Below are 21,295 nucleotides of genomic sequence, written 5' to 3'. Positions count from 1 at the left end.
CTATGTGTTGTTTTGTCCTTGAAGGGAAAGAGCTACTGCTTAAAACACACACACACACACACACACACACACACTTTGGATAAAATGCACTCCTAATAGCTATGACATTCTACCTCCGCTAGTTCTTCTGAAACGTCGCATTAAATAAACTAATTAGGGCACATAATTCATTTCCAAAATGGTTAGATGATTTGTATGATCCACCCTACCCCCAAAATGCTGCATGATTTACAACTCCATTCTAAGGATTGCGTTGTGGCATATTTCCCTCGCTTTCTAGCATGAAGGCAAGAGCTGTGGTTGCGCTGCTGTTTTCTGTTGCAGTACCCGATCAATATAAATAAATAGACAGTATGCTCATCCCTAACTAACGTCAAACCATGAAAGAGATTTGTAATGAAGTGTACCCCCCCTTTTACCTGTATTAGTGAAAGTGAAGTGATGGAAATAAAGTGATACTCATAAGGACTGCTTTGGAATCCTTCAATCCAGCACATCACACCTGATTTTAGGATGCCTGTTGAAGGGGGCTTTTCTCAAACCTGAGTCTCCAAAATCTAGGTCTCAGCTGTTGTGCTTTGGTTCCCCTCCAAACCAAACATATTATACTCTGTGGATTCAGGATATCCTCTAAGCACCAGCTCTCACTTGAATTCAGTCAATTGACTCCACCATTTTGAACACTGTCATGTGACCAAGCATAGGAACCCACCAGGCCTGATAAAACCCTCACGTTCAAGTTGGCTTCTCAGTCTGAGCCACTGATCTCCTCAAAGAGCCACTCAGTCTTTCTTGGTTCACCTGTTGTTCCTCATTTGAAATCTCTTCAACCACATCAACCGCCTCTAGCCCTGTGAGTCCTTGTTGCTCATGACAGAACCAGGGCCCTCAGCTAGGGTGGCCATACTTTGCAAGGGACACTACTCTAATTTGAACAGCTATCAGGGAATAGATCCTATATCTGAAGAGCTGTCTGGTTTATAGATAAGGAACCCTAAGAAGAGAGACGCGCAGGGGTCTTCAAGTTGGTCAGGTTAGCACCAAACAGCGCACTGAGCAGGCACTCAAGTCTCCAGTCTCCAGTCACTGCTTGCCACAATATGGTGATGTACCGGTATTTTCATATTTCCACCTAAATTGCAACAATCATTTCCAAATCTGCATATACAGTGGTACCTCGGGTTACATACGCTTCAGGTTACAGACTTCACTAACCCAGAAATAGTACCTCGGGTTAAGAACTTTGCTTCAGGATGAGAACAGAAATTGTGCTCTGGTGGCACGGCAGCAGCAGGAGGTCCCATTAGCTAAAGTGATGCTTCAGGTTAAGAACAGTTTCAGGTTAAGAACGGACCTATGGAATGAATTAAGTACTTAACCCGAGGTACCACTGTATACATATAAATTCAGCACATATGATTTTTTTTAATGCAACTCGGTGCCCTTTATATTTCGTCCTCATTTTTGATGATGCATAAGCGGCTCCCCTACCCCAGATGTGGCCTGCCCCAAAGCTCAGATGGGGCCTCCTACTGAAACAGGGTGGACCAGCCTTCATAGACTGGAAGGACAGATTGCTCTTGTCAGTGGTATGAACTGATAGTCGGCCAAGGACCGAGTGGACACGGTTCAGTTTGCCATCTCCTAAATGGGGCCTTTGTGTTTGGTCTTATATTTGAAATTGGCTTACAGATCCAGGGGGGAAAAAAGGTATGGATACATGTGGTGCAATCCTGAGCATGTCTGCTCAGAAGTAAGTTCCATTTGGTTTAATTGGACTTCATAAGTGTGCAGTATTCATTGTAATGATAGTAACGTTATTCCCTAGATTTAGTAAAGCAACTTGACCTTTAACAGGACAGAAAGTAGTGTTTTTTGTGTGTGTTTGTTTGTTTGTAAAATGATTATCGGGGCAGAAATGTTAAGGAGTCTTGCTGGGAGTGGTGGGGGAAGGTGGCAGATGGCCAAATCTTATAATCTAGCCCTAGCTGTTTCTCCTCCTCTTCTTGCCATCTGTCACTTAATCAGGAAATTCAAGCGGCAAGCTCCAGGCTTCCCTCTTACTTAAGATACACTATGCAATATCTTTCTGTAGGGCTAAGGGTTCCATCAGGCTACAGCCAAAATACCAGTTTTCAGGCAAATAACACTTGGTGGTTGTATTTATTTATTTTTTTGGTAATTCAAGGTTTAAAAAACTGGTTTTAAATTTGTATTGTAAATTGCTTTAACCCACCTGGGACCTTAGGATGGTGTTCCATTGGCATTTTGTTGGAGGCAAGGATTAGACCACCACCCCTTCTTTCCATTCTAAACAGAGGAGATGCACAAATAGCTTTTCTCTGTGATTTGCATGGCATTTTCCTGCTTTAGTTGGAGTGGCATTAATGGTGACATTCTTGGACCATTTTGTGATCCTGCTTCTTCCCCAGCTATTTCAGATGTGGCAGCCATTTTGTGTTCTGCCATACTTCCATGGCAGCCATTTTGACTAGTCATTGCATCGCTTTCTCAAAATTCCAGACGTGCCCATTTGACTGTAAATGTGAAGCAAAATGTACCCAGTGGCTCTCTCCAAGAATCTGTTTCCTTGGAACATTATACCATGTCATTTTTGTTAGAAATATTTCAGCTGTTTTATAATTTCATTAATAATATAAAAGAAGTATGCATCCAACTGAGAAGAGTAATTGCATGCTGAGAAAGTCCTACTTAATACAGAAAAGGCTCACACAATGATGGTACTCAGCTCTGATTTTCCGTACCCTTAGAAAAAAATGATTTTTGTAGATGAGGGTTTTAGAAAACAGGTTGTGTCCATGTATTCTGAAGTAGAGGCATATATTCTTAATGAACATTATTCTCATTTATCTTTTTCATTTAAAATGAATGATGTCTGCAAAGCTATTGGATGAGTGCGGATCTGGTCTTGGACTCCTTTTCCATTTTCACTGAGATCCAATATTTTAAAGTATTTTTAATGTTTTATATTATATACTGCTGTAAGTCAACCAGAGATGGTCTGATGTCTGTATACAAATAAATAAATATGAACCAACAGAGTGTCATTCAACTGTAAGGGAGCCAAAAAATTTCAGAAATGAGTTTTCCAAAACCTGGAACTAGTATTATATTAAATAATGCCATAGCAATGGGCTGGGGGAAGAGGCAGAATGAGGATAGCAGAACCCAGCACTTAATACTCGGTTGTTGGTGGCGCTGCTATATTATTCTTTCTAAATGCATTTAGTGTGCTATGATGATGCAGAAAGATCAATGTGAACTTTGTCATTGATTTTGTGAGGACAAAGCCTTCACTATCAGTAGATGCTGTTTAATATGCTGATAGATATAATTTCCAATTAAGTTTGTTTTCTTTTTGTTTGATTTGACTAAATCAGACTAGAAGCAGAAGATTAGCTGTGCTGCAAATCACCTTGCTTATGTCAATGGGACTGCTGGGTGAAAAATGCTTATCGGAACCCTTATCGACTTGGCTTCAGACACAGTTTTGGAGCCAAAGCTGTCCTGATTCCCCTTAGTGAATGGCCAGAAAGCTAAGGCCCTGTGACTCTGGTGATTCTCTTGGACTCTGAGCAGCATTTGATGCTATTCACCATGGTATCCTTCTGGGCTACTTCACTCTGAAGCCGTGTTAGAAATTAGTCAGGTTCCAGGCGCGTTTAATACTGGAGCAGGTCCAATTGCAACTACGTGGAGATTTTTGGGCGTCAGGTTGGCAACCACAGTTTAAAAACCTCTGTTTTACTCCATAGTCAATACCATTTCCAATTCCCCTGTGTATGTTTCTCCTTCTTGCATTGGAACAAGCGAATTGCTATAAGAGCAAGGTACAGTCAAGTACCTGAGATCATAAAAGCATAGAATTGTAGCATTGGAAGGGATCCCGAGGGTCATTTAGTCCAACCCCCTGGTGAATAAACCTTCTTTTGAGGTGACTGCAGCCTAGAGTCAAGGTGTCGTTGGGTGCCTAGCTTGTATACCTGAGTTTCTGTCAATGCTCTGAAATGTTGTAGCCTGCAGCTCTGCCCTGTGGAACTTGTCTGGTGGGATTCCACAAGATTCTATTTTTGCCCTCATGCTCTTTAACATCTTCGCGAAACCTCTGTGTGGGATCCTTTGGAGGTTTGGGGTGAAGTATAAAAAATGTAGCTTTTTCTCCTTTTCAACAGTGCAAAGTGAAGAAGTGATGAGTTGTTCTCTGGGGGAAGTGGGGGATAGTGGGAGTGCAATGGTAGGAATCACTTGCTAGTGCTTTGGGTGCTGAAATAAATGCATGACTACTGCTGTAAGGTGGCAGTGCAGAAAGGGAAGGCTCTAGTTACACAGAGCATGTCTGTTAACATCAACAGGAACTATTAGCCAGGTAGCCATGCACTTCCACAGGGCTTAGTGAGCCTCTTCCTGCCTCCTCCACCACCTTGCAACATTCAACAGTAAGGACATTTTTTCTCCTCACCTCTTTGAGCACCATTGTTGATGTACTAGTTGGGATGATTGAAAAACCCTGAAACTCAAGTGTAGAGAAGATGGAGATGGCTGGTGCTGATTAGTGGAACTTAAAAGCTTCTAAGTGTCAAACCCTCTAAGTGTGCCTATTTTCTAGGGACAAGCCCAGATTTATAGAAGCTAGTCCTGGTTTCTGATTTGATCCTGGATTGTCATGCTTTCTTTTGGGACATCCTTATTTTCATCAGAGAAATGTTGAAGGATATGGAATGTGACACACCTCCATATCCAAGAATCTCCTGAGGAGTCTGCTGATTCTCCAGAGAGGAGGAGGCGTGTTCTGCTCTCTACTTATTCTGCTCCAGCACCAAGTCAGTCAGTCAGTGTGTCGGGGAGAGAGAGAGACTGAGTGCTAGAGATCGTGTGTAGAGATAAGGTTGCTGCTAAGAGCAGCTGCAGGCACTCAGTGCGGTTCAGCATTCATTTATGCTTAGACCTATTTAGCTCTGTATATAGTTGTATTATAGTTGTAGTTATAGAATAAAGAAGATATTCTACAGAGCTGCTCTCCGAGTTGTTTATATACTCTGCTAGACTCTGCTGTACTCTGCTGTGCGACGACTGTCTTCTTGTGGGAGTGAATCCGGTGCTCACAACTCTAAGCTGTGAGTCCACAGCACTTTGACCTGTTCCTGTGCAGAAGGTGGTCTCTGGAAGTGCTACCCAGCTCGCCTAGCCCAGTCGGGGCTGAAGTGGATGAGTCCAGTTGGTGGCACTGGCTCAAGGGCGATGCTGACATATAATAGGCTTTAAAAGAAAAGAAAAGAAAAGAAAAACTAAAAGACTGGAAAGAGTAAAAATGTCTGTGCTTGGTGCCTAAAGGAAAACAAGGTTGGTACCAGCTGGGCCTCTCTGGGGAAGGAATTTCACTAAATGTGGCAGCACCACTGAGAAATCTCGGCATATGCTGAGATCTATTTTAAAAATGCCTTATTCTAAAATTCTTCCTTGCCTGCAATAATATTAAGATTGATAGTAACAAGGCTTTTTCAGTAGTCCCACTGTCCCAGGGACGCAGGTGGCACTGTGGGTTAAACCACAGAGCCTAAGGCTTGCTGATCAGAAGGCCGGCGGTTCGAATCCCCGCAACAGGGTTAGCTCCCGTTTCTCGGTCCCTGCTCCTACCAACCTAGCAGTTCGAAAGCATATCAAAGTGCAAGTAGATAAATAGGTACCGCTCCAGCGGGAAGGTAAACGGCGTTTCTGTGCACTGCTCTGGTTCACCAAAAGCGGCTTAGACATGCTGGCCACATGACCTGGAAGCTGTACACCGGCTCCCTCGGCCAATAAAACAAGATGAGCGCCGCAACCCCAGAATCGGCCACAACTGGACCTAATGGTCAGGGGTCCCTTTACCTTTACCTTACTGTCCCACTAGGCTGATTTGACCTCCAGCTTCTGAAGATTGGCTAATTTAAAAAAAAAAATCAGCAGGCACTCAGGAGGTTAAGCGTATGCTATTTTAATGATTTCCCCCCTCAGTCTTGTTTCAGCTCTTTTGTTGGGTTTTGAGGTTTTATTGCATTGCAGTCTCAATTATTAAGATCTTATTGATCCGTATGATTGTTTGGTTTTTGCTGTTATCTCATAAGCTGCCTCAAGAGTCTATTTGGGCTACCTTGGAGGGTGTAAATGTAAATGTGTAAAGGTTTGTGCTTGCAATCCTTGAAATTTATTGGAGTTTGGCCTTGATTTCACTGGGAAGTGGATTGCACTCAGGATTTTTTTAAGAAGCAGAGTCTTTTTAAACATACCAACAAAATTACAACTGCTTCCCCCCTCTGCTTATAATAATAGCATGTTGGTGAGGTGTCTGTAGATTTATGGGGCAATAAAACTGTGGCGATAATTTGGAGAGAAAAAAATTGCAGGCTCTGTGTCAAGCAATACATGGGCAGGATTTGACAGGTGATTTTCTTCTGTAAAACTACTCCAAAGGAACCTGAGCACTTACCAGGTGCAATGATGAGATGCAATTCGGAAACTTTACTGTATTTCATAAACCAACAAAAGACACATTTCAAGTTTTTGTGCTTATGGCACAGGTGCAAATAAAAACGTGTTTTTTTTTGAGCACAGACTGAGAGGAGGAGGTTTCAGAAGCTGAAGAGGTAACAGGGTTTAGTGAACAGAAAGAGGCTGGGACAGGAACAGAAAGAGGTTGAGAGCAGGCCAAAATCAGAGGCAAGAGAGGAGGAGGCCAGGAGACAGGCTGCTGAAGAAGCCACGGAATCTTCCCCTTCTGCTGTGACCAGCTCCCCTTCCCCCGGTCTCCCAGAACACAGAAAAATGAAGAGGGAGGAGCAAAGAGAGACAAGATGATGAAGTCTTAGGCTTCTGGGGAAGAAACTGGCGGAAGAGCCTTAGAGAGCAGTAGGAAGACAGGGACCTTCAGTCCTTGCAACTGCCTCTTTGAGGCAAGACCTACTGGGAAGAGTTGATCACTAGGTCTGCACTGTTTTGGTTTCTTTGAATAAAGAGTTTAATTCACTGACATTGGTGTTGTTGTTTTTATTGCTGACCTAATCCTGATTCCAGCGCTTGACATATTACTGGAATTATTCTCAGGCACTCATTTTTCCATTTTCCTTTCCCCCCTTCACTCAGGACCAGTCCAGCAGTTGTCCAAGACACAGAGGCTGAGGGACTAGCTCAGACCAGAGTTCCCAAACCTAGGTCCATCATGGGACCAACACACTTGCCTCTAATGGCTTTGCACTTCACAGAACTGATGGGGTGTGCCAGGCATGACCTCATGGAAAGACGATGGACAGCTGGGCTTCATTGACTGCCCATTTGAGGCTCTGCACATCTCAGCAAAGTGGTTGGAGCCTGAGAGAGGAAGCATAAAAGGCTCAGTTGAGAAGAACCTCTCATCAAACCAAGTTGTCTGCTCACTGTCCTCTGTCCAGGGTCCTGAAAGACCAGCTGCCAACATCCCTTGACTCCAAGCGTTGAGATCTTGACAAAACCCTACCTGTTCCCTGTCTGTCTTCTACTTCTCCTCCACCGACTGCTTGCTGGATTGGTACCTTCTTAACTTGCCTGTGAAGTCTGTTTTGTCAGGACATGACACCCCCTCTGCACACAAGAGTTCCCATATTATTATTAATGATAATAATAATAATAATAATGATAATAATAATAATGTTTAGTTTTCAGTAAACTGCAGCTTCAGTTTATGTCCAAATTCATGAAACTGTGGTTTGTTTTAACTGTGCTTGGTTACCAAACCAAGATCTGAAACCATATTTTAATTCTGGTTCATTCAGACTAATCTTAGTTAAACTATAGTTTCCCAAGTTCAGATATAGCAGGAAACTTAGGGTTATTCAAAACCAAAGTGGAAGCTTTCATTTTCCCTCCTCTCACACATAGGAGGAAAGGAGTTTCAACTCAGAGGCTCATCCTCATAACATGAAACCATGATTCAGCATTTCATCTGAACTGGGTTATAGTATCTATTTAATTTGAAATATATTGGTGCATATTATATACTTTCTTTCTTTTTTTGCAAAAAGAGGTTTTTCTTATTTTTATTTATGGCTTTTGTATTCCTCCTCATAACCTAAATTATTCTGGGTGGCTTTCAATAAGTACACAGTGTAAAGTTTTGTATTATCAATAACGATTAATTTCCACCATACCTTCTCCTAGGTCATGTTCTCTTCTATATATTGTGATGGGGAATTGTTAACCTTTGAAAATGCACAGTGTGCTTCAGAGTGACACCACTCCACAGATGCAGGAAATATATAAGTCAATTTAAGTGTCTCAAATTTAAGTGTCAGAACCAGCATGTCTCTATTTCTGCAGAAAAAAAGAAACACGAGGAAAACAATGTGCTATTTGGAGACCATTTCTCACATCACGGTGAGCAATGCCTGTTGTCAAGACACAAGGCAGTAAGGTGAGAAGCATCGTTCAGGCAGGAAGAGTTGAGAAGCAACTCCAGAGGTCTGAATATTTGATCAAAATGGTCTGTGCTTCTCAAGGCAGGTTTTTACATCTCTTTGGAATCAGAGTACACATATGTAAGAAGCAGCTTCCATGAGGGTTGCTTTGTCTTGTCTCAGTTGTCTCAGTTCAATAACATTTTTCTGCATCCGTCTTTCATTCCACTGAGATCATTATCTGGGGCCTTCTGAGTGCTCTCAATGCATGAAGTTCAGTAAATTGAGATGGAGCCATTTTAGCAGTGGCGCCTTGCCCTTGGACTTTGGACTTTCCAGGGAAAGTATTTCCAGGGAAACCTGCCTGATGCCTTCATTACTACCATTTGGGTGGCAGGCAAAAGCTGCTCTGTTTCCCCAGGCTTTTAATAACTGCCAGTCTTAATGGTTTTAACTCAGAGCAGTTTTTGATCTCTTACCTGAACAGACTGTCATTGTTTCATTCCACTGTATTAATCTATTTATCTTGTTTCATGTTGTTCCATTTTTTGTTGTACCTTTACCACTTTAACACTTCATTAGCTGCCTTGATTACATCGATGTTGCAGGGTGTAAAAATATGCAAATAAATAAATAAACCTTCAGGTCCTTATCCTAGTAAGCATTTGCCTGCTTTTGGAACTGTTGTCTACCCTTCCAAGGTTTGCAATTGTCCTCAGCTTCCACGAGTAACTCGGAATGTTTAATTATCATATGACTGGCTGATTTACTGAAGTAAATCATTCATAATAATTTTGGGCCCTAGCCTTGTGCCAGATTTGTCGCCGGTTATTGGAACACCAGTAGGGTAGTTGATAGCCACTACCTGAAATTATTGTGGGCTTTGTTTATGGGCTATGCCACTGAGAATGTGAACACTTTAGCAGAGCTTATTCCACCCCAATAGTTTATTACAGGTCCAGTGAGCTATGACATTCACCAAAGTCAGCTTATTATGGTTCACAGAACGCGTTAGCCCCATGAGTGTGGTCGCTGAAACAGAGACCAACTTAACATCTAGCAAAATTAAAAAGAAATTCCAGGGTGGCAAGATTTTAAGTCTGTGATCATATGATAATTTCTGCAAACTTTCTCCTTGCCCCCATTCCGTGTGTGTGTGTATGCTCTAAATCACCTTTTATTCCAAAAGGGTCTATTAAAGTTCTGCTCTTATTTTAGGGAGGGGGGACGTGTGTTAGAATGACACTAAATGTAATTTACTTCGCTAAATGAAAAAGGGTTGCAGCGTTTGTAACTTTTTAGTTTAAAGGAAAGGCAAGTAAGAAGCGACAGATAGAAGCTTGTAAAATTATACATGGCATGCAGAAAGTGGATAGGTAAAGGTAAAGGGACCCCTGACCATTAGGTCCAGTCATGACCAACTCTGGGGTTGCGGCGCTCATCTCGCTTTATTGGCCAAGGGAGCTGGCGTACAGCTTCCGTGTCATGTGGCCAGCATGACAAAGCTGCTTCTGGCGAACCAGAGCAGTGCACAGAAACGCCGTTTACTTTCCCGCCGGAGTGGTACCTATTTATCTACTTGCATTTTGAGGTGCTTTTGAACTGCTAGGTTGGCAGGAGCTGGGACCGAGAAACAGGAGCTCACCCCATCGCGGGGATTCGAACCACTGACCTTCTGATTGGCAAGCCCTAGGCTCTGTGGTTTAACCCACAGCGCCACCCATGTCCCTCAGAAAGTGGATAGAGGACAGTTTTTCTCCCTCTCCTATAACACTAGAACTCGTGGACATCCAATGAAGATGAATTTTGAAAGATTTAGGACATGTGAAAGAAAGCCACTTCTTCATGCAACGCAGTTAAACGGTGGAACTTTCTCCCATAGCAGGCAGGGGTGGCCACTAATCTAGACGGCTTTGTCAGAAGATTAGACCAATTCATGGAGGAGAGAGCTGTCGATGTCTTCTACCTGTGATGGCTACGCTCTACCTCCACAGTTGGAAGCAGCAATGTTTCCTAATAGCAGTTGCCGGAAACCACAGGACGGGAGAGTGCTGTCAGAGCCGTCTTTGCCATTGGTCTTTGTGGTTCGTTGCGCCAGGGCGTCGGCCTCTCGGAGCGCCCTAGCAAGTGGGGGAGCTGTGTGGCTTTGCCGGCAGCCTCCCCTTTCCCTGCACACCTGCCAGCTGCGCCCCACCAACTACCGTATTTTCTGCTCTATAAGACTCACTTTTTCCCTCCTAAAAAGTAAGGGGAAATGTGTGTGCATCTTATGGAGCGAATGCAGGCTGCGCAGCTATCACAGAAGCCAGAACAGCAAGAGGAATTGCTGCTTTCACTGCTCAGTGATCCCTCTTGCTGTTCTGGCTTCTGAGATTCAGAATATATTTTTTCTTGTTTTCCTCCTCCAAAAACTAGGTGCGTCTTGTGGTCTGGTGTGTCTTATAGAGCGAAAAATACGGTATATGGCTGGCGGGTTTACAGCTCCCAAGCCTCCGCAGGAGGAGAGCAATCCCCGCAGAGGCTTAGGATGGAAGCTGCGGGCAGCTTCCCCCCCCCAGCCTCTGCATCTGCTTAAGATGGCTCTGCTCCCGTTTGTTGTCCTCCTCCTGCTTCCTGGCAAAAGGCAGTGCGTAGCCTTCCCACGCTGCCTTCTCGGGAGCCCCAACACCAGAGAGCATGTCCGCCAGCACGTTTTCCTGCTTTATCGCCTCCACCACGCTGGTGATCGGGGGCAACGGGGGAGGCAGAGGACATTTTTCACCACCCCCTCCCTTGTTTTGGAGTTGCCTGGGAGGAGGTGAGCAGGAGGGATCTTTGCACCACGGCGCCGGATATGCTTAAGACGGCCCTGAGTGCTGTTGTGCTCATCCTCTGCTCCCTGGTTTCCCACAGGCATCCGGTTGGCCATTGTGAAGGCTCTTCTTATGCTCCTATGTTATCACACTGGTTTGACATTCCAACTTGTGAGCAGACTCCCTCATCCTGACTTAGGTGGAGATAGCCAGTGTATGAGCCAGGACCCAGTTGGCTGAACCGAGTCTGGCAGATCTTAAGGCAGCATAAGCCCTGAGAGAGGGGAGCCTGGGCTGGATCTTAATGTTGTTCATGCTTGGTGATGTGACCTGGCAACCCATAAAACACAGCTGTGCAGGAAAAATGAAAAGGATATCCAAAAACAACGACAGTCCTTTTTCTTCTGCTACTGCTTGCCTTAACTAGTGGAGAGGTATTGGTTTGTTTGCGTTTTATTACGTATTATTTTTCTGTTGTGAACTGTCCTGGGATCTTCGAATGAAGGGCATTACGCAAATTTAATAAATAATAGTAACAATGGTTTCCCGGCTTGGGCCAGCTCAGTAGCTCAACACCCTTTACACCACCTTAATATAAGACAGTATGTTCTACGTTGATTTCCCATGCTTAGAGGATTGATCCATTAGTGATTTAAATCGTGATTTAAGCCATTGATTTAAACTACCTGTATTTAAATTAATCCACCCTGGGCTGCAGCCGGCTACTGAACTATAGTCTAGGTAAGACCCAGGGGTGCTTGATAATTGTGTAAGAAGGTCAATAGAGTCAGGTCCCGGATCAATTCCCGTTTGAAAGGCTGCAGCCGGTGAGCGTCTCTGTCAATATTGTTCCTTTATCTGTACAAAATATTGTAGACATTGGAATGAGAAATCGTTAAGTTAAACACTTTTGCTTTGGTTTTCAAAGCTGCAGGGTTTACCATCGAGTAGTTTTGAAAACTTTCTGCCTTGAATGCCGCAGCTGGAAAATTTATTTCTGGGTGTTGCTCTTAGACACACAAGTCAACCCGTTTATTTTCTGAAACGTCTGCGGTGTCAGTAGAAATGGCTTGAATGTCTGAGCAACATTGAATATTTGTTAAGATCCAGCTTGGTAAACTTGTTACATGTCAAGGCATTTTTCAAGAGGAGAGATTGGTTGCAACCTTGAGCGACAATGGATATGCAGAATGGATTCTGGTGAGAGAGAGAGGCTTTCAGCAGCTGTAAGTCAGAACCCTGGCCTTTAACTGCAGAACAGAGCCACTAAACATTACATTCCAGCCTGCAAAGAAGGGCCAGGGGCACTTTTTCATCAGTCCAATCTGAACGTTGGGATGGCACAACCAGTCGACAGCTGCTCCTCTGTGTTAGAATATGATCCTGTACCTGGAGGCACAGGGACGCAAGTGGCGCTGTGGATTAAACCACAGAACCTAGGACTTGCTGATCAGAAGGTCGGCGGTTCGAATCCCCATGACGGGGTGAGCTCCCGTTTCTCGGTCCCTGCTCCTGCCAACCTAGCAGTTCGAAAGCACATCAAAGTGCAAGTAGATAAATAGGAACCGCTCCGGCGGGAAGGTAAACGGCGTTTCCGTACGCTGCTCTGGTTTGCCAGAAGCGGTTTAGTCATGCTGGCCACATGACCCGGAAGCTGTACGCCAGCTCCCTTGGTCAATAAAGCAAGATGAGCACCGCAACCCCAGAGTCAGTCACGACTGGACCTAATGGTCAGGGATCCCTTTACCTTTACCTTACCTGGAGGCACAACAGTAAGAAAGGTCTGCATGACCCACCCACTCAGATGTACCCCACCAGCTGTTAATGGCGGCCTGGCAGGTACTTAACATGCCCACCCATTTCTGATAACTCCATGCAGACACGCCGAAACAGGAAGGTGATTCAGCTGCTGGTGGTCCCCCTGCTTAATTAGTGATTTATGATTTGTTTTGGTTGGTGACAAGTTGTGCGAGTCTGCATGAGGTGGAGGAAGTGAGGGTCTGTGTGATTATGGAGGTTTAGAGTCCTGGGCTAGGGCAGGGCAAACCTGGGTTCAAATCCCAACTCAGCTCGCTTGGTTACCTTGAGCCAATCAGCCTAAGTCTACCTCACAGTGTTGTTCTGAGGATAAAAGAAGAAGAAGAGTTTGGATTTGATATCCTGCTTTATCACTACCCGAAGGAGTCTCAAAGCGGCTAACATTCTCCTTGCTCTTCCTCCCCCACAACAAACACTCTGTGAGGTGAGTGGGGCTGAGAGGCTTCAAAGAAGTGTGACTGGCCCAAGGTCACCCAGCAGCTGCATGTGGAAGAGCGGGGAAGCGAACCCGGCTCATCAGATTACAAATCTACTGCTTTAACCACTACACCACACTGGCTCTCCAGTGAGGGAGACCTCCTTTGGATTTTCTTTTTTTTATAGAATATTTATTAAAGGTTTTAAAGAATTCAAACAATAGAACATATTTAAATCAAAAAGAAAAAGAAAACAAGAAAAGACATAAGAGAAAAAACATACAAACATACTGATAAAAAATGCATTAAAAAACATAAAAGAAAAAATAATTCATTTTCTTAAGTATTGTTTTCATAACCCTCTTTCATGACTCCTCACGTCTCCCTTTTCTGTTTCCCTGATTACAAAATCATATTCCGCAATACTTCACCTTCTTTTAAAAATTGTTTTAGTTTATATACTTCAAAAATTATGTTTCCAGTTTTACCCCTTGTTATCAAAAGTTTAAATATTTATACTTAACATAATATTATTCAAATTTCATCTTTGTTCTTGTAATTCAATTATTCTCATATTCCCTTCCACTCATTTACTAATGCCATATTGTTTTTGTATCTTGCATCATTTTAACATTCATAAAGTTTACAATGCTTTTGCAAATAGTCCTTAAACTTTTTCCAATCCTCTTCCCCTCCTTTGGATTTTCTAGCTGCTCTGATAACATTTCTGGTGCAAGGCAAAATAAACATAGCTAACCCTAACCGTAAATGTTGTACATGCTATTTTCTGTGTTCACCTTCATAAAAGCACTTCTCACCACAGATGTCAATGAATGTGCCATTGCCAATGGAGGATGTCAGGGCCAATGTTGCAATATGATTGGCAGCTACTACTGCAAATGTCCAGCTGGCCAGAAACTGAGAGAAGACCGGACATCTTGTGAAGGTAACAATCCATTCACTGTCTCTTGTTTAATCAGCAGTTTACTGAAGTGGAAAAATAGTGTTAGTTGTCTGGAAATCAAATGAAAGATATTCGTGCAAACTGTTGTTTTGAGAATGCTTATGTCTTGATTACGAAGCTGCAGTTGTAAAGGATATCTATTCAAAAAGAAAAATCTGAGTATAATTTGAATGGGTTCTTCCATGTTCCATTTTGACTCTGGAAGCATGCTGGCATGGATTTGTCTTATATACATTGAACAGTGCCTCGTCAATTGTAGACACTTCTCAAATAAAATATAATGACAATGATTATCTGGAGTTTCTGTTATCAGTGCATTCTGGAGTTTCTGTTATCAGTGCCTCTACAGTAGCTTGACTGAGAAGATCAAATCAATAGCATGAGGCGAGATATAACAGCACAGATTGCGTAAAGATTTCTCCAAGCAAAAATTAGGTTTGTTGATCAGAGCACACAGAACATGTTGCCCTCCAGATGTTGCTGGACTACAACTCCCATCATCCATACCCAGCATGGCTGATGGTAAGAGATAATGGCAGTTGTAGTCCAACATCATTGGGCAGGCCACAGGTTCCTCGTCCCTACAGAGAACAGATCATCATCACCATCATAAATCTGACATTTTAGAAATAACATATAAACTGCATACTGCAGGTGAGGTGATACCATTGTATCAGGAGGTCATCAGTGTTGTTGAATTCCTTCCCATGAAATACTTAGCCAGGCACCATCTCTGTTACCTTTCTTGTGCCAATTTAAATCACAGTGGACTATAACCCTCAGCCACTCCTTTTTTAAAGTGGGTAAATCTCCTCTAAGGTCCGTATAGTAAAAGCTATGGTTTTCCCAGTAGTGATGTATGGAAGTGAGAGCTGGACCATAAAGAAGGCTGGTCGCCAAAGAATTGATGCTTTTGAATTATGTTGCTGGAGGAGACTCTTGAGAGTCCCATGGACTGCAAGAAGATCAAACCTATCCATTCTGAAGGAAATCAGCCCTGGATGCTCACTGAAAGGACAGATCCTGAAGCTGAGGCTCCAATACTTTAGCCACCTCATGAGAAGAGAAGACTCCCTGGAAAAGACCCTGATGTTGGGAAAGATGGAGGGCACAAGGAGAAGGGGACGACAGAGGACGAGATGGTTGGACAGTGTTCTCAAAGCTACCAGCATGAGTTTGACCAAATTGAGGGGGGCAGTGGAAGACAGAAATGCCTGGCGTGCTCTGGTCCATGGGGTCACGAAGAGTTGGAAACGACTAAACAACTAAACAACAACAACAAATCTCCTCTCCCAAATTTAAGAAATCCTGAAAGTCTCTGAAACTGCCTCCACTTTCTCAGGACTTGCTTGGCCCTGTGAAAGTTTTTCAATCCAGTTTTATCTACAACCCAGCTTCATTTCTCTTTCTTCTTCTTGATGATGATGATGATAAGATTTTCAGACAAGGCTGTTATGGGGAGGGTTGACCTGATTAGGTTTTGTGTGTGTTTTCAGAAGCTAGCAAATCTTTCTCAATCAAATAGCCTGCTATATCTGAAATGAACTGGTTCTCGTTTGCAATCTTTATTTTGCCTGCAGCTACTCTTTTATTCAGACACTGAATTTGGGCTGAATTAGAGTCTGCAATTGACATAGTAGAAGGTAAGAATCCTGAGGCATTACTGTTCTTAGCAGATGCTCTCTGTGTTAGCCTTTGGCAACTCATATCTTTTCCAAATGTAGATATTCCTTTTAATGTCAACCATATAAAGGACCTTTGGTCTAACATGCCTGTGAATCACCCTAGCAATCTTTTATATCAATATAGTTTAGAGGTGTGAAATGTCTTGTTTCAGGGCATATATACATAGAGTGTTCACAATTTTAACATCTCCAGATATGGTTGAGGCTGCTGTATTAGCGATCAAATTTTAGAACGATACTACATCGAGTTCCGAGAGTGATTACCCTTGTGACTTGCATCTCACTTTCATGTGAGGTTCTGTTGGCCAAGAAATCTCTGTTACCCACCCATATTTCTGGCTTCAAGAAAGAAAAGAGTGGATCTGGCCCTAGACGGCAAGAGTATTTGCCAGTTGCTGGACAAAGCATGAGTGGCCTGATCCAATATGGGAAGGAGATACGGTCATTCTCTAAGTTTCTCTGATTTTGAATTTTGAAACTTGAGCAATAATTTGGGCCATAAAGGCTGTGCTCTTATGACACTGATCCTAGAGCATGGATGGTGAACCTGGGGCCCTCCAGATGTTTTCCTTATTTATTTGTCCATGCATCCATCCAATTTATATCCCACCCTGTCATGGATGCTTTAGCTGAGATTCCTGAATTCCTTGGGTCCCTTCCAACTCTAAGATTCTATGATTCTATAATTCCTCCCAAAGGAGTCCACCACCATCATCATTCTAAAAACAGTTCAAAACATTATAGAAGCTGGGATAGTTCAATTGGTAGAGCACGAGACTCTTAAACGCAGGATTGTGGGTTCAAACCCCATGTTGGGCAAAAGATTCCTGCGCTGCAGAGGGTTGGGCTAGATGACCCTCGTGGTCCCTTTCAACTCTATCATTCTATAATCTAGAAACAATGTGTGTTGTAGTCCCATCAGCCTTTGCCAGCATGGCCCAGTGGTCAGGGATGATGAGAGCTAGGGTCCAACAACATCTGGAGGTCCGCAGATTCCACACCCCTCTCCTAAAAATGACTGGCCTGATTTTTATTCAAGCATAGTTAGGATGAGTAAGCTTATACACTGTTCCACAATATGCCATTTGCAACTCTGGCAGCATATGCTTGGTCAGGGAAGAATAAAGTATCCTTTAATTCCACTGGTGTAGTATCAAGCCATTCACGGGGGCCTTAGGAGATGGTGTATGTGTCTCGGTTTGCTTTGATCTGCATTGTCTCCTGCATAAGTTTACTGGATGGGTGATTTTAAACTGTTTGCTTGCTTGCCTGGCCTCCATTGCCAAGAGGTTTCTTTCTAATTAGTGGAGTTGCTCGTCATAGAAATGGTAGCCAACATAGTGCCCTCCCAATGTTGGACTGCAGCATAGCTTCTGGTCTCCTGGATAAGAACACTCCTGTTTGCGAAAAACGTTTTTTTAAAATGGTTATCACAGATATTTTCCATACAGCTATTTCCCTTTAGTTGCACAAAACATCAAGCTTCGTCTTGAGTTAGGATTTCACTCAAAAATCCTCTTTTGCCTTCCAGTATTTTAACGCGCCGGGTGTACTCCACTATAAATATTTGTTGCGATTAAATGTACCCCACACTTCTCCATCCCACTCAGAAAAGCTGATGAGTTAACTTCTGCAGAAAGCTACCAGCTGCTCTTGCAAGCCTTCTTTTTAATTGAGGTTTTCCATTCAGTTCTCGTGTGGTTTTCTTTTGATTGGCTTAGATAATTCACACATCCAGAAATAGGGAAAGTCAGCTAGAAGTCTTGTTAACTTTACATGCTGTTAGTGCGGTCGATGTTGGCTTGATGCTGTTACAATGCATGAGTGCCACTGTGATTCCTATCCATCATTATACTAATAAACACTTAAGGCTTTCTAGCTCACTAAACTGAGTCAATCCATAAGTCTTCCAGAAACCCATTATTTCTCTGAATGCAAAGATTTATCTGTCATGGCACTACTTATTGTTACACCAAGGATATGTCGAGAAGAGAGATCAGTGGCAGTTAAGTATCAGCCTAGGATGGCAGTTCGCTGCTTTTGAGGGTTCAAGCAGAGGAGCAGTTATTTGGATCATCTAGAGATGAGTGTCTGGTTCCTGCAAAAATGTACAATCCCACCATATTGAGCACTAGCAAAGCATGAGCTAATGGTGCCAGAGGATTGTGGGAACCATTGGTTAACAAAGGGGACCTTCAACAGTATGTTCCAATATTTGCCCATTCCCCAGACAAGACAGGACATAACTCAGTAGAACTTTTGCTTTGCATGCAGGAGGTCCCACTTTCAGTCTCTCGCATCTCCAGGTAGGGACTGGAGAGTTCAGTGCCTAAGATCCTGGAGAGCTGCAGCCAGTCAGTATATAAACAGTGCTAAACATGGACCACTTATAAAAGCCAACTCCTCGAAAAATCCCAACAATGGTGTCTCTGAAAATTTTTACACATCACTTGGGAAGACAGGCGAACTAATGCCAGTGTACTGGAAGAAGCAAAGATCACCAGTGTCGAAGCAATGATTCTTCAACATCAACTTCATTGGATTGGTCATGTTGTTCAGATGCCTGATGATTGTCTTCCAAAGCAACTACTCTATTCCGAACTTAAAAATGGAAAGCGTAATGCTGGTGGTTTAAAGAGGTTCAAAGACTCTTTCAAGGCAAATCTAAAAAAAAAATGTAGTATAAACGCCAACAATTGGGAAACACTGCCCTTCGAGTGCTCCAGTTGGAGAACAGCCTTTACCAAAGGTGTCATAGACTTTGAAGACACTCGAACTCAGGACGAAAGGAAGAAACGTGCTAAGAGGAAGGCACGCTTACCAAACCCTCCCCATGATCAACTCCCATGTGGAAACCAATGCCCCCACTGTGGAAGGATGTGTGGATCCAGAATTGGCCTCCACAGCCACTTACAGATTCACTGTTAAAATTGTGTTCATGGAAGACAATCTTACTCGGCTACAAGTGATCGCCAAAGAGGAAATAGTGCTAAGCCAGCCTTCCCTGGAGTACAGAAGCTATCTTTTTTATCTAGGGGTGAGGAAACTGAGGCCAGGGAGCACATGCGGAGTTCTAGATCTCTCTCTCTCTGGCCCTCAGGCCTCTCTGTAGGCTACATTCTTCACAGGCCTTGCTCTGTGCCTTCCTTGAGTGATACTGCCTGTCTGGGATGTATCCTTGACCTGTAGCAATGCCTCTTGCTTGCTTGAGTGGAGAATTGGGAGGCGGGGTGTCTAGAAAAACCTTATGCTGCAAATGCAACAAGTTTTCCCTCTGGCCATGATAATTTTTGCCTCTGGCCTCACCTAGCACTGGCATGAGGTCCTCCGAAAGTTGTTCACAAAGAAATGTGGCCCTTGAGCTGATTCCCAACCCCTGTTCTAATCAGGGACATTACTATTTTTTATTTCCATTCCTCAGCCCTGTAACTTTATTTACAAGGGTTTTTCACACAGCTGCTCTCTGTCTAAATACTGGTTCTATCCTATCATCCTTAAAGCTGCTATATACTATCAATGTATAGGATTGTAAGTGCTTTTTGGCAGCTTCCCCGTGGTCCTTCGGTTTTTTAAACATCAGCCCTTACTCTTACATTTGTTGAGGTTTTGACACTTCCATCAACTTGGGGAAGCCTGCTATGACAGTTTGAGAACCTTTTCTGTAATCTAGTTTAATTATAGCAGACAACTTTTAGATTATCTCACTGCACTGGAATGGGCAGTCCTCACAGCTGGAAGTAAATTCCAGATGTGAAGTAAATTCCTGTTTAGTGAAGTATCGCGCAGCTAAATAAAAACGCCGGAGGGGAGTGGATTGATTAGCTTTTCAAAGTGTAATTCTGCATCTGCTGTGTTATGACAGTTTTATCTCCCATATCTCACTTCTTAGTCACACAGAATGTAAAAACATATATATGACAAACTTTGTAAAATTGGATTTAGGTTTTCTACCAAACAAAGGCTTATGTTAATTAAAGTGAGCATAAAGCTTCGCTTTTTGGCTCAGATCTCTTATCATAGCCTTTACTGGGCAGTTATTTAGTACTAAATGCTTAGATTTGGAGACTTCTCTTATTATAATAGGTCACTTTCAAAATGATATAGGTGTACAGTTAAGGCAGGAACATTGTCCCCTCTAGATGTTGTTGCACTACAACTCCCATCAGGCATACCCAGCATGTTCAATACCTCTGAACAGGCAAAGGGAGGGAAATGATTGTCTGTGCAACCCTTGGCTAGATTTTATTCATTGCAATGGGTTAATGAGAAGGCCCCTAAAGCAGCTGGGTTCAAAGGAGGGTACACAAATCAATGAAGGATAGATCTGTCCATGTCTATTAGCAAACTGACCAAGGTTCAAGAGAAACATAATGTCTAGGTTCTCCATCAGCTATTGTGGCTAACAGAAGTTGGGAACAATGGCATGGGGTGGATCACTCTGCAAGTTCTGTGTGACTTCTCGTGTCTGCTAACAATAAAGATCTGTTCCATTTCAGAGATATGGGAATAAGATTTCACCAGAAATTATAAACAGCATAGCATTTCAGCTCCTGCCTTATCCAGCCACATGGAGTCATCATGAGTTTGAATGGAAGCATTAGTAGTTTATCGGGAAGGTTTTTTTTGCTCATTTCAGGGGAAGCAAGTCTTATTTATCACCCACATAGCTTTTTAATTTGTTGTTGTTGTTGTTGTTGTTGTTGTTGTTGTTGTTGTTGTGAGAATCCCCAGAACAGTTCAGGGAGGAGGAGATGGGCGGCAAAGCTTGCAATGACGGAACAACTGCCATAGTGCTAGGTTGAATTCCTCGCCTTGTCATTGGCCAAGGTTCACTTGGAGTACGGGTCAGCAGCCTTTTTCAGCAACCTTTTCCCTCAGACCATATGGTGGGCCAGACTATTTTTTTTTGGGGGGGGGAGAGAACAAATTCCTATGCCCCACAAATCACCCAGAGATGCATTTTAAATAAAAGCACACATTCTACTCATGTAAAAACACGCTGGCGATTGGGCCCCCGGGCCTTAGGTTGCCTATTCCTGACTTGGAGCTTAGTCTCAGGTTTCCATTTTCTAGGCTAAACTTTATGTCTGCTAGAGAACACCACTCTTGTCCCCTGTGAAATGAAAGCTTTTATCACATGGGGACACGAAGAGTCGGGCACGACTAAACAACAACAAATCACATTTGTGTACCGAGA

General features: G+C 43.2%; 1 protein-coding gene across 8 annotated transcripts in view; it reads left to right on the top strand.

The window, feature by feature from the left end:
- The window catches only part of LOC309533018 (uncharacterized protein), a 219,310-nt gene that overhangs the window by 95,476 nt on the left and 102,539 nt on the right, over nt 1-21,295 (top strand). For 7 of the 8 annotated variants that reach the window (XR_014220091.1, XM_082223869.1, XM_082223868.1 and 4 more), the window contains exon 5: nt 14,273-14,395. The exons of the other annotated variant lie outside the window; for it this stretch is intronic. Coding sequence is in view for 6 of the 7 variants with exons in the window: in XM_082223869.1 (XP_082079995.1) it covers nt 14,273-14,395 (123 nt within the window). In the remaining variant the exon portion in view is untranslated. The remainder of the gene's footprint in view (nt 1-14,272; nt 14,396-21,295) is intronic. 8 annotated transcript variants of the gene reach the window in all.

Source organism: Podarcis vaucheri (assembly GCF_965113315.1).
Source record: "Podarcis vaucheri genome assembly, chromosome: 5".
In the NCBI taxonomy this organism is placed as follows: Eukaryota; Metazoa; Chordata; class Lepidosauria; order Squamata; family Lacertidae; genus Podarcis; species Podarcis vaucheri.
The sequence above is the reverse complement of the archived record's forward strand: the minus strand, read 5'-3'. Positions and strand labels throughout refer to the sequence as shown.